The sequence below is a fragment of the Nanorana parkeri genome, unplaced genomic scaffold (assembly GCF_000935625.1).
Source record: "Nanorana parkeri isolate BGI_ZX_2015 unplaced genomic scaffold, ASM93562v1 scaffold327, whole genome shotgun sequence".
NCBI lineage: Eukaryota > Metazoa > Chordata > Amphibia > Anura > Dicroglossidae > Nanorana > Nanorana parkeri.
In genome coordinates, this window is record NW_017306595.1 from 1153703 (window position 1) to 1167038 (window position 13336).

Below are 13336 nucleotides of genomic sequence, written 5' to 3' on the forward strand. Positions count from 1 at the left end.
CAGATGGAAGAAGTGCAACAGATCCCTCCATCCACACAGTTTAGCAAAGATGGAGGAATCTGTTGCACTTTTTCCATCTGACCATAGAATATCTGCAGATCATGTATAGTGTATGGCCAGGTTTAGACTACTTATTGTATTAAAGAAGAACTCCAGGAAAAAGTTCTGTTAACCCTTGCAGCTGAGCTACCCCCACACTACAAGGGTTAAGTTATACTCAACCCTTACCTTTTATCACCTAGACAAAAACAAGCAATTCAAAGAGAACTATGGTCCAACCTTTTTTCTTTTACAAAGTTCTCTCTAGGGTCACAGGAGCACATATACTAATGTCCTCCTGTGACCCAAATTTCAGCAAAAAGCAGGCTATTACACGCTATATGCTGACAGTGCAGAGCCACGCTGCACCTGGTATGGATCCCAACAACATTGTTGGGATCCACCCCGCTACCTGATTGACAGCTGACTCTCTAGTCAGCTCTGGAGGAACAGAGAGAGGGGAGGGGTCCTGCAGGGAGCATTGACTGTTAGTCACCGCTCTCTGCAGGGAGATGATCGGGACCTGAGTGATCAGTGGTATGTGATCACCAAGTTCTTGATAAATAGAGCCGACCTGTGACAGCTTCAGTTTCACACATCGGCTCTACTTATGGGGATGAGTGTATTTCACTCTCCCCATATTTCTTTGCAGTTAAACACACAGTGCATGATCAACATAAGAGTAAAAATGTCCTTTCACTTATTAGGTTGCTTTTAACATTTCTGTACTATATAAAAAAGCATAAAATATGTTATATACAAATTTTATTTTACATGATAGAAAGCTCTTATAAATGACAAGTCCATGACAGATTGCAGTATTGGCTTAGGCTCCGGAGCGAATCACATTCTGAAAACTCCAAACTGAGTTTTCTGTGTTGGTGCATTTAGAGCAGCACTGAGGCTCAGTCCCAGGACCAACCTGGTGTCAGCCGGATCAATTATCCCATCATCCCATAACCTGCAGATACAACAGAAACATATGATCAATGTATGGTACATTGTGCAATAATACTGCATGCAGCACATATTTTCAGCGCAGTCCACCACAACGTGGTAGTGGGAACTGGGCTCACAGTAAGCAAGGCATTTTGATTTGTCTGTGAATTTTGGCTGCAGTGGAAAAGGCAGCCAGTGCAGCCCCAACGCATCTAGTGTGAATCAGCTGTTAAACACCATTGAAGACTTTCATTGAAGTAATGATCAGTAACCAACTACTTCCCTCCTCCATGGCATAACATTTGCCATTTAATTATGATAAATAGTGTCAGGGCAGGTTCAACCCACTTCCAGTGCGTTCCAGCGCGGTTAGCTGCTGGAGCGCACAGGGTTGCATCCTGGCCTGCTTCCTGTGTTCTGGGGCCATTCAAGTCACCTCGCCTGCACCAGAACATGTAGCACATCATTGCCTGTGTTCCAGTCTAGTGCGATCACAACAAATAGTACAAGCACAATTTTTTGCGATCACACTGGACCGGAACAAAAGCATTGCTGTGCCCAATCTAACAGAAAGCCATAATAAACAGTATAGAATCTGCTGGACTGTTTTTTCCCATTCCAATTTAAACACTGTCATTTCTTAACTGTTCAGAATAGAGTAAGCAGATGTATACATTTGTCTTTAGTTTTCAAATACGCCTCATATTCAGTGCAGAAAGGTTTTCATTAGAACGTATTTACCCTGGCTGTAGCATCTAAGCCATCCGCAGTACAATAAAAACATTACCTTTAAAGCTGAAGTGTTCTGGATGGTGGACAAAAATGGATTTTGGTAGAGCCAATGACAAAAAAGCTTCAGATCAATTTCAAACTAGTGTAGATTTACCCAGAACTTAGAGGACCTATCAATTGTGTTACTTTTTTTTTTAATAGAGAAGCTTTTGTTGCATACAATTCAAATATATGTGTCAGCTGCTTGCTGTGACAAGGTGCCACTACCAAACCTAAACCCTCAGGGCAGCGCAGGACATAGGAGGCTCAAGCTGTTATTATGATCACATCCATTTTCTAGTTTTTGGCCAAAACAGCTGTCACAGATGTCACAGCTATACAGTAAGCTTAACTTCATTCAAAACTGTTATTTTATTGTAGGTGTGCACTTGAAGAAGTTTATCATATCAGTCTGATCTGTCTGATTTTCTTTTAGCTGCTCCGTTCCTGTTTTGGTTCCAGGGTTTGTGACTGATGTGCAGACTTTGTAGAGTTTTGTAGTGGAATAAAGCATCCTAGGTTCATATCTTCCTGGTAGACAGACCTCATGATTGGTGTCATCTACACACATGTCTCTGTATATGTGAGCAGACTGGTGCTTAGGGCTCTCTCTGCTATGGAAGCCTGCTACTGGGTGAGAAGGCTGACTGTCCACAGAACACTAAAAAGATACAAGTATAATTTGTATAGTTAGTTGCTAGGACTATGGTTTTGCTTATGCTCTGAACTTGCTGCACAAAGCCCTCCTGCATTAAAACTGTTTGTCTATTGCCTTGCTGAATAAATGTGCAGGACAAACCTGCATGGACTGTTCCTGGGTGTTCTTGTTTCTTGCATGGTTTACTGCTGCCAATACTGGTTGAGCCTGTCCTTCCTACACTACCTATCCATCTGTAATGAAACACCAAGCTATTGACATCTTTTAAAGTCATACTGGTACCCAATATTGGTACCCAATAAGACAGCTGACGACGATGAGCCTGTCTACCCTACACTACCTATCTATCTGTAATAAAAAAATAAAACTATTGACATCTTTTGAAGTAATATTGGTACCAAATAGGACAGATGATGATGATTTTGACAGAATGGTGATGGGGTTATGGGGACATATCTGGCAATCTACTTAAGTAAAAAAACAAACATGATTCAGAACCACTAAACCAATAGCCTAATCTCTCAATATATTATTATTTTTGGGTAAACAGTGTTTTTAAATACTTATGGCAATGTTAAATTGTTTTTTTATGTGAAACATGAAAAAGCATGCTGCACAGTGCAGTTCCCCAAAGAATATGACCAATTACAGTCAACAGCTCATGTGTGGTTGCCATAGTTGGCTGCACATCACTGCTCTTTGTGCATTTTTAATGGCCCAAATGACTATGTAAACAATTACGATACCATAGTACTGCCATTAAAACAATTCACATACATTTTGCTTTGCAGGGCACTAAGAATGAGATCACATGGGTGGCATATGCAGGAGCATCAGTGTTTCTATTGCAGTCCTGGATAAGGGAAGCTAAGCAAATTATTGGGCTGGCACTTTTCAGAAGCTGTGTGCATAGCTCAGGTTGGTGTAGCACAATGTGCACAAAACTCTCATCTTTAAAGAGACCCTTTAAATATTTAGCCTTCACCCAACCTAGAGATCATGATTCACACAGGTTATCAAATATTCATTACCCAGATCTTTCTAGAGATGGTCTGAAAAGAGACTGTAATTTGGTAATTGATCGCCACATGTAAAGAGATGTAGACAGGTAAATACTAATAGGACAACAGCTTACTAATGACTCTCATAAATACAGGCTGTTCAATGAATGTTAGCCTTTAATTTGATTTATAATTAAAAGACATGAAAACACACAGATATTGATGGGCCAGATAAGGTGGGGGGAACTGCACTGCAAGAGTTGAACAATATTACTGAAAAAGTGTCTACTTATATGTGACTCTGAAAGAAGAAAACTAAGGAAAAATGTGCAGTAGCCATCCAAGATGACCAATCAGGTTTTATACTTAAAGTGGACTAAACATTAAATATAAATTTTCATGGTAACTGAATGCATGGCACACATACATGTGCATGCCATGTGATTATATTTGCACTGTGTTTTGGAGATTTCCAGGGACAGTCTCATGTTTTGAATGCGTGTCCCAGGAACTTGAAACCATTGAAACGTCTCTGGTTTTCCACCTGGATGCTCCGATTCCACACAATACAGGAACATAAGCACACACCTTGGTCTGTCCGCCACTCAGTCTTTGCCATAATGATTTTTCTAAAATTCTCATGTTTAAGGAAGTCTGTTAGTAGCGGGATCAGTGGCATCAGAGAATATAACTTTGCACACAGAATAGCAGGGTTCTATGTTGTCCTCCATCTCTTCCCTGAACACATGGCTAGGCAGAGGCAGGGCTGCAGACACCATGTTAACAAGCCTTTAGGGCATGACTACATAAATAAAACAAACTCAAAATGATTAAAATTCTAGATTTAGTAATTAGCCAAGTGATATATCTAAAAATATGTATTTAAACTTCAACTCAAATATACTGTAGCCGACTGAGGAGATCCAAGCACACTAACAAAAACACTACAATATAGTATAGAATCTAAACATGGACATGTCTATATTGTATTCTTGATAGCTCACCTAGCACTCGAGTAATATGGATTTCCTTCCTCCTCAAATCTTTTAATAATTGGTTCCTTCAGAGCAGCTTCTTCTTTTTCTGAAAACTAATATAGTAATGTATAAAAAGCCGTTAACACATACATATAACATAATTAATTTAACAAACAACCTGTATGAGCTGCAACACAAGAGAATGCTAGTCCTAGGAACAATATAAATATATATATATATATTTTTTTTTTTTTTTTTCTACTTAAAGTAACTCTGAGATCACTTTACAGGCACAACAGTAACAAGTCTGCTCACCTAAATCTGGACATACACACTTCACATTCTTTTCATTCTGTCTGTGGGCAAAAACTCAATGATTCCCAATCCATGCTAAACAGCATGGATTTAGGAATCCCGGGTGCCGTCTATTACATTCAACAACCACTGAATAGCTGAACAGTGCCTGCGTCTGACTGGATGCAGGCCCTGTTCAGCTGAGAATTTTCAGAATGGCTCCTTCAACAAAAGTCAATTGAAAAATCAACTTTTGTCTAATGGAGGGGTGCAACCGGGACCATTTGAGCACTGTATCGGCAGCTTAACTGTGAGGTAGTTATTATTTTACTGAATTATTCAGAACCATTACCATTGGGGTCTTTATAAGATCTTATCATATTATAATATTACTGTAGATATCTTTTCCAGGTTTGGGGTTTTTTATAACCTATGCTGGTATTAGGAATGTATTATTTCTTGTGTAGTTACGATGTACTACACTTAATAGTGTTACCAATAAACTGTAATAAATGTACATATAAACTGATTATTTGTATATGTAAGAATTCTGTTTGGCGTACCCCATGCTTATCTACCAAGGCTTTTTATAGGAGCCCATATTTCAATGCATGTTATGTGCCACAGTGATATATTTCTGACTGATGAAACATGGAGTTTAATACTGACAACATGAATGTATCCTGTCTTTTCAGATGTATCTCCTGTGACACAAAACTTGTCATTTCTGATAAATGCTAAAGAGAATATCTCTTTTGTGTTTTTAGCATTTGTTTCAGGATTTATTATTCAGCACAGTCATATATTTTTGTGATTCTTCGAGAAAAAAAACTTCCCGCGGTCCAATGTTTATCGTTCATTTCTTTGATTTCATCTTCACATACGCCTATACAGTAAAGTGATTTAATGAAATCCCAGTGACATTTTACCTAGTGTGTACACCTAATGATCAATGACCGAATATGTAAAAAAAAAAATGCTTCATAATTAGAAAGTTGAAAATGGCTAGGAGCCAAGTATTAGTTACATGTATTTTGTGTAAATGGACAAAAACATAATTTGTAATATTGCAAATGCTTAACTATAAATGAAGTTAAAAAAACACCAAGGAAAACTCAAACATAAATTAGGTTTAATCTAGGTTAATACTTAATAATGTTTTTTTTTTACTACTGACATGCTACTGTCTGACATTTTTAAATGTTTTTGACATTTAATGCTGAGTTATTAAAAGCAATATTACCTCATTCATATTTGGTTGCAAAATGGCACAAGGGTTTCAAATTTGAATTGGTTATGTTGCTGTAAAATGTGCATCCATAGAGTAAATAACTATTGTAGTTCTACAGCTGCAAAAGGGACTTGGGGGTTGGTTATGTGAATTCGTACATATTCAAGGCCTTTGTCCTAATAAAACTGTAATTCTGAAACAATAATTACTGGCTTACAAAGCATACATACTAGGTGCTGCTCCAAGTCGGTCCACTTGGATTTGCTGACAGGGTACACACACCAGCTCACAACTAGCCACAAAATACACTAACTATAAGAAAATATGGCACTCCAGTATCAATTGAAGATCAGTGTGTAATCATTAATTCAATATTCGGCATACAGCATAGGTCTCAGACAAAATCTCTAACGCATTTCATGCATACGTGCACTTAAACATAGCGCAATTGCTTGCTAGCCTATAAAAGCATGGAGTGGTGTAAATGTTCATGTTCATTTGCTTTGCCCATTTCATCTATGGCAGATTTGTGGTACCTTAATGTAAACCAACTGTGCTTGAAAAAAGGTATTAATGATTCTTATAATTAATACTATAAAGGCCACTCATTTATGTGGTGAAGCCTGTGGCACACAGAACTCCCTTTTAGTATAACACTTTTGAAAATTACAGCTTTTCCAATAAAAAACACAAAACAATTCAAATACTTTATAATATTGGAAGCAGTTATATTTTAAACACAAGGGGAATTTATCAAAACTGGAGCAGACAGAATCTGAAGTAGTTGCCCATGGCAACCAATCAGCATTTATCTTTCATTTTCAAATCTTAACAGAACAAACTGAAGAGAAGCGGATTGGTTACTATGGGCAACTGCTCCAAAATCTGCTCCAGGTTTGATAAATTTCCCACCAGTAGTCAAAATTTATCCAATAACAGAATTACATTGTTGTATTAGTTACGCTGGTACTTGAACAGCCAGTGAAAATATGGCAAACTGAAATCTGTTATACAAAAACAGCAAAGTATAGACATTTTATTACAGTATGACAGGGAATTAAATCAATTTTAATATAATTGCATGTTCTTCTCCACTTCTGCTCTGCCCATCTTTTACAATTGCACAAACAATTAAAGCCATTGTGGAGATCAGATGTGATCACTCGATTAAGCAATTTATGTTTGAAATATACTGGATGAACGTGCACCTAGAGTTCGTGTAACTAGCATCCTATTATACTGTATATCATCTCTAAAACCATCCTTGATAACAAATTACAATTCACAAGTTCAGGTACATAGCAGGAATTTGTTTTATAACTGCATAACAAAAAAGAGCAGCCTTGGCCTTGCAAAAAAATAATAAGCCACATAAGTGTATTCCACAGGCTCAACAGCTGTAACAAATACTCTAGACACTGTTGCTTTTATAAGCTTACTAATTATAATTGGTATAGTTTTCTGTAGAATTATCAACAAACTTATTTTAGTTTTTTGTAGCTAAGTGAACTAAATTATTTTCTTAAAGTAATTTTTTAAAAAGCCGGAGAGGCTTCACTTTCTTTTTTAGCAAGCTGTTCATGTTGAAGATTTCAAACACAAACTTAACACAATGGGAAAAGAAATTTTTTTGGATGGACTTTTACATTAAAATGTCCTGATTTTATTTTAAAATCTTAGAAGTCATTGCCATGAGTATAAAGGTTGATGGGTAGAAAAAAAAGGAACACACAGTACTGGCAAATTAAAAAATAATGTTTCAAATACTGTGTAGCTCAAAAATAAATGATTTAAAATAATTTTCTGTGATACAATTGGAACGTAGCTTGTGACTGCCGCTGAAAACCAAGGAAACAAAAAGCCTGCTCAGTGTATCGCAGAACATGACCACAGGGCAAACAATTACATTTGTAATATGAATGCAAACAAGCGGACACATTCTGACATCATATAAAATCTTAAGTAATGAAACTGGCATGAAGCCTAAATTAATCTATCAAAATGAGTAAAACACATTCCCTTCAAAGCCTGACAAACGACTGAATTTATTGCATCTTTTATTAACAATGTCACAAATCGGTGCTTTGATGTATAAAGGAACATGGATGGAAGAATACCACCTCAATGTGGTAGATCCACATCCAAATTAGGAAAAGCTGCCTGCCAAAGAAGATCAATCACTTTATGAAATACCTTTCTTTCCACAGCAGTATGGGCAAAGAGCAATGACTATGCTCAATATGTAGTTACCCATAGCAACCAGATTTCAGTCTACTTGCTGCAGGGTTATTGAACTCATTTCTTAAAGTAGATGACAGCAAAATGGCATTTAGTTTGTTAAAGCATGGTGCATCAAACAACTGCCATGTTTTTTTAAATACTTTGTTACATCTTAGTGCTGCTGATCTCCCGTCGCCTCTTTCTGCATACATACACTTCTGTGATGGCTACATGGGTGTGTTTCATGATGGTGAGAACAGTGGACCATGTGTAATTTGTGTTGAAATGGCCAGTTGCAGTCTCCATTGGAAGCTTGAGTAACAGGACGACAACACAGAAGCAAAACTGTGTGACACGGAATGAGCACTGTCACCGTATAACAGGAAGTGCCTGAACAAAAAACGTTCATGGCAGGATCCCTAGGTATTGATTTATTGAAAGCTGCAGATTTAAACATTTTGGAAATTACATTAACATGTTAAAGCTTACTTGAAACTTTAGTTATTGAGTATCTGTAGCACCTGCTCAAATATTCAAGCGGAACTTGACTTGACTAGGTTAGATATAAAGATTTGTCTGCAGAACCAGAAATGGTAGCCCACAGATTATAGCACTACTTCACTGTATGTTGGTAACATTTGGTAACATGACAGGAAAAACATGGTAAGGCAAACATGATAAAACTACTTAAACCAGATTATTGACACTCAAAATACTGTATCTGACTCTAACACCTGAAAGCTGCACTACTGAAAGTAGATCTAAACCCAGTCATGAAAATGTCATATAATCCTCAACATGGGACAACACTAAAGCTGGACTATGCGAGAGAGAGAGACTGCAAAGATCAAGTACCCGGTTCCTTTGAATGCTTAGTGCCAAGAAGTCCTGTTTGATAAGGAAATTGTGGGCCAGCTATGACGGAAGCTAAGCGGCTTTTAGTGTATCCTAATTGCACACAGATATACATGCCAATAATCACTTGCTAGGGAGATATACAGGGTATGAGTGTATGCATATGTGTAGAACTGAGTTTGCAGTGGGAGTAATTGTTAAGAGCGTGTTTTAGGGGGTGGTTCAAATTCCAGATAGAGGAAGGAAAATGTTAACAGTCGCTTCAGGTTAGAGAACAGTTTATCCCTTTGGGACATTGGGACAGCAATGCTATTTTTAGCTCTTGCCAACACCAAACCCCAGAACAAAAATCAACAATGCTATACAGCTAATGCCAGGGACTGCTACTACAAGCCTGATTTTAACTTTTAGGTGGTGTGTGTTACTCAATATAAGATTTCAGGTAAATATTCTAGCCCATTGGTTCTCAACTGGTGGGTCGTGACCCAGGTGTGGGTCGCGACCCCTTGTTCAGTGGGTCATGCCTTCCACTTTTCGAGGTGAGAGGCTCCTCTGCCTCCCCGTAGCGCAGCACTGTCAATTCTCACGCCAAGCAGCCATTCAAAATATGCTGCCTGGTGCCGAGTGTCAGTTTGAGGTGGGATGGAGCTATGGCCACAAGGGAGCTCCATTCATACGTGCATTGCTTACACCTCCCTCACGTGTCCTTTAGAGGTGCCTGGACTGGAGTGATGTCACATTCTGGCTCCCAACACCTCTACAGGGCACATGAGGGAGCTGTACAAGCAATGCACACATGGATAGCGCTCCATCACAGCACAGCAGCCCACACTGGACCCAGTCTGAGGATCTCGTAAGGTAGACAGAGTGAGTGGATCTTTTTTTTTTAGGAGTGTGTCTGTGGTTGTGTGTGTCTATCAGTGTTTTTGAGGGCCCGTTCACACTAGTACAGTGCGTTAATTGCACAGTCCCCTGCGATTTCTGGTGTGAGAGGAGTGTTGCATTGCCATTCATTTGAATGGCACTCCAAAACACACCTCCCACCCACAGTTCGATTGCCGCACCGGAACGCATGATAGCGCAATGCCGTGTGTTCCAGTGCAGTGTGACTTGGGTCATGACTTAAATGACCAAGGACAAAGGTGGGTCCTGAGGTTGCACAGGTTGAGAACCACTGTTCTAGCCAATTAAGAAAAAAAAAAAAATTATATATATATATATATTTGCCTGACATTTTAAAGCAGTTTGTGTCATTGATGCAACATTGAGTAAACCTGTAAAAACACTTTTATTTATAATCAATCAATCTGCCCCCTATCACCACCACTCAAACCATAGCAGCTGAAGTATGTGAGCTCTGGTAATCACTGAGAATACACTGTATTGTACATCTTGTAAATTTATTTTAGGAACAGGTAATTAGGAGGCATATTGTAAAAGAAAAATTAACATTTGTTTTCAACAGCCTATAAATGTTTATACAATTTTGAGTTTGTAGCTCAGCATTTGAAGAGTTGTTGGTAAGTGTTTATTGTGTGACACAAGGGTAAGAAGTGCTTGAAACACTTATGACAGATTTGATAAAATGGTACAAACAACAGTGGTTACCATTAACCCAAAGCAATCAATGGTGATGTGGTTTTAATTTGCTTGCCATCTTAAGGGTTCCAGAATTGAGGCATACGTTGTATGTCCTAAACATTTTCATCAAAGTGCCTTGGGTCTACACCATATGTCCTCATTCTTCCATGCAACTGTTTAGCTGCTATTGTTGACCATACCTGGCTCTCATTTTTTACAGTCAGATCTAGCTCCTTAATAAAACCATGCTTTTTATTCATCAATCCACATTTTTACACCTCTTACACATGCCTTTCCACATGCTGAATTAATCCTCTTCTCCTGCAGGCACAAAGACCGGCCTTGTGTCTTTTCTGGTGACGTTTAATGATCATCTATCTCCTGACTTTTCTATATTTATTAAATACATGACATGCCTTCTAATACTTACTGCCTTTCCTTCTCTTGCTTTCTGATCTTTAGCAATTGTAGCCAATACTGTAGCAGCTTGTTCACCACCCATCACTGATATTCGAGCATTAGGCCACATGTAAAGGAAACGAGGGCTGCAAAATAATAATAAATGATAAAATAATAAATAAGGTTGTTAATGGAATTGTACTGCTGGTTAATCTGCTTACTATTTATGAAATGGATTTATAACAAACAAAAGATGTGCATATTAAACATTTGATGCAGACAAAAAAACTCGACATGACTCCAAGCTCCGTGCCCCCTCCCCCTTTGTGGCTCTCTGTGTATTTTGTTTTTACCTTTACATTAATTCTTACCTTGTTCAGATATTTTCAGTCCAGTTATATGATGCCTCAGGGTCCTCTTCTTCTTTGCCTTTTTTCAGGCTTCAGTTTGGGTGATCCTGATGCAGAGTGCAGCGGTGATGTGATAGCGCTAGTGCATGCTCTCTGCATCAACACTGTGAAGGAAATGTGCTGTTCTAACTCCCATTGGGGTGGGCCCATGACATGCTCCACTTACAGTATGCCCTCAATCTTCATTAAACCCAGAAGACTGAGGGCATCTTGTGGTGGAGAAGTAGTACTGTGGGAGAGAGCTCTGGATTGAAGAGGAGTATTGCAGCCAGACTGCCTGGGGATCATATAAAACTTATTTTTTATGAGTTGGGCTTTAAATACTAACTTCCACTAGATTGCTGATAATACATGTTACATTTAAAAAAATATATATAGATATAGATATATATCTATACATCTATATATATATAAGTGTATCCTTTAAATACAATTGTAAGATCTTTGCTTCCAATGCCTACACACACAGCTTGAATCAGTTCATAAAACTGTTTCACAATCTTTTTATTGTTTGGAAAAGAGAGAATATGCACGTATTACACAACATGCACGGTAAATTCAGTGGGCTGACGCAGCAGTTGTAAGCAGCAAAAAATTAGAGCAATACGAATATAACTAGGAACATACCATACAACCAGCAGTAGGGTAACATTGAAAAGATTGAGAAAATAAAGCCTCTGGAGTATCATCATGTTCCTTTCTATTATGAGTACAGTGTGTGAACACACATCACGAAAAAACGTTGCATAATAAAAATGATGGAATGCTCGTTGACCAAACTACCTAGACAGATTAATAATGGGGTAGGTTGGTTACCATAACCTCCCCAAGGGGGTCTAAAGGACGAAAGGTCAGCTATATTGTAAAGAAAAAAAGAAAATGCAAGGGGAGAGGATCGAGAAAAGAGAGTAAGAAAAGATTGTAAAAAGGAAGAGTAAATCAAGAATGATTAAAGATGTTTTTCAGGGTACAGGAAGAGAGGAAGTAGAAAAGTGGGGGGGAGGGGAGGCTCCACTACATGTGGTACTTTAGAGCGAAAATGACACTAGAGTGGCATCAAAATATTGAGGGCTCGCATATGCTATCCAGAGTTCCCATATGTGTACAAATTTACCATGGGAATCAGCCAGGTGCGCTGTTAGTTTTTCATTGATCATAGTATTCGTAATTCTGTTTCAGTTCATAAAAACTGTACTGAGAGAAATACAGGGACTGTCATTGCTCACCTTTTGAAAATACTAGCTGCCTGGCTTTCTGTGGTTTCAGTACTTGTCAAGAGAGTGATTTTGAAAATGTCTTCCTCATTTATCAGTTTTACAGTTAAATTACTCATTTTCTATACATTTGTGAAACATTTGCAAAAGCAACTCCATAGAATACACTTTCCATACAATTCAGTAAACGGTGTATACTTTGCACAAGAAATCTGTGTGCAACTCCTCCTCAATGATTGCATGAAGACACCAGATCTAAGCCAGCAGTTTGCAGTTTATAACACTACTTACTAGATGACGAGGGTTACATTTTTATGTAATAAATGAGTTACATTTTAAACAGTGAAGGTATTCAAGATAGCTCAACACTGACCTGTAAGCTCTGCCACACATTCCATAATTTCCTGCCCCATAAGAGCCTCCAATAATAACAGTAATTTTGGGCACGCTGGCACAGGCTACAGCGGTCACCATTTTGGCTCCGTCCTTTGCTATTCCACCAGCTTCATAATCACGTCCAACCATAAAACCTAAAAGAGGCAAAATAAATTGCTGATGTTACAAACAGTATTATTTACTGCCAATTTGTGTAATGTAAAACAGAAGTCAGGGTACCAAACAGATCAGCAGAGAAACCACCGAGGACATCAACAGAAATCCTCACTTATGCAAGATGAATTGTGAAAGTACCCTAAAATTCACATCACATGATCCGGCTGTCCTGCTTTGTGTTTTAAAAGATGCAGC

The 13336-nt window shown here is 38.3% G+C and overlaps 1 protein-coding gene across 1 annotated transcript in view; it reads right to left on the reverse strand.

Moving 5' to 3' along the window:
- Positions 1 to 816: 816 nt before the first annotated feature.
- Positions 817 to 13336, reverse strand: part of MCCC2 (methylcrotonoyl-CoA carboxylase 2) — a 55259-nt gene continuing 42739 nt past the window's right edge. Inside the window, exons 14-17 of the mRNA XM_018558241.1 lie at positions 12963 to 13119; positions 10997 to 11111; positions 4413 to 4498; positions 817 to 1000 (exon numbers count right to left, since the gene is read on the reverse strand). Of these exons, the coding sequence (XP_018413743.1) occupies positions 883 to 1000; positions 4413 to 4498; positions 10997 to 11111; positions 12963 to 13119 (476 nt within the window). The 3' untranslated portion in view covers positions 817 to 882. The remainder of the gene's footprint in view (positions 1001 to 4412; positions 4499 to 10996; positions 11112 to 12962; positions 13120 to 13336) is intronic.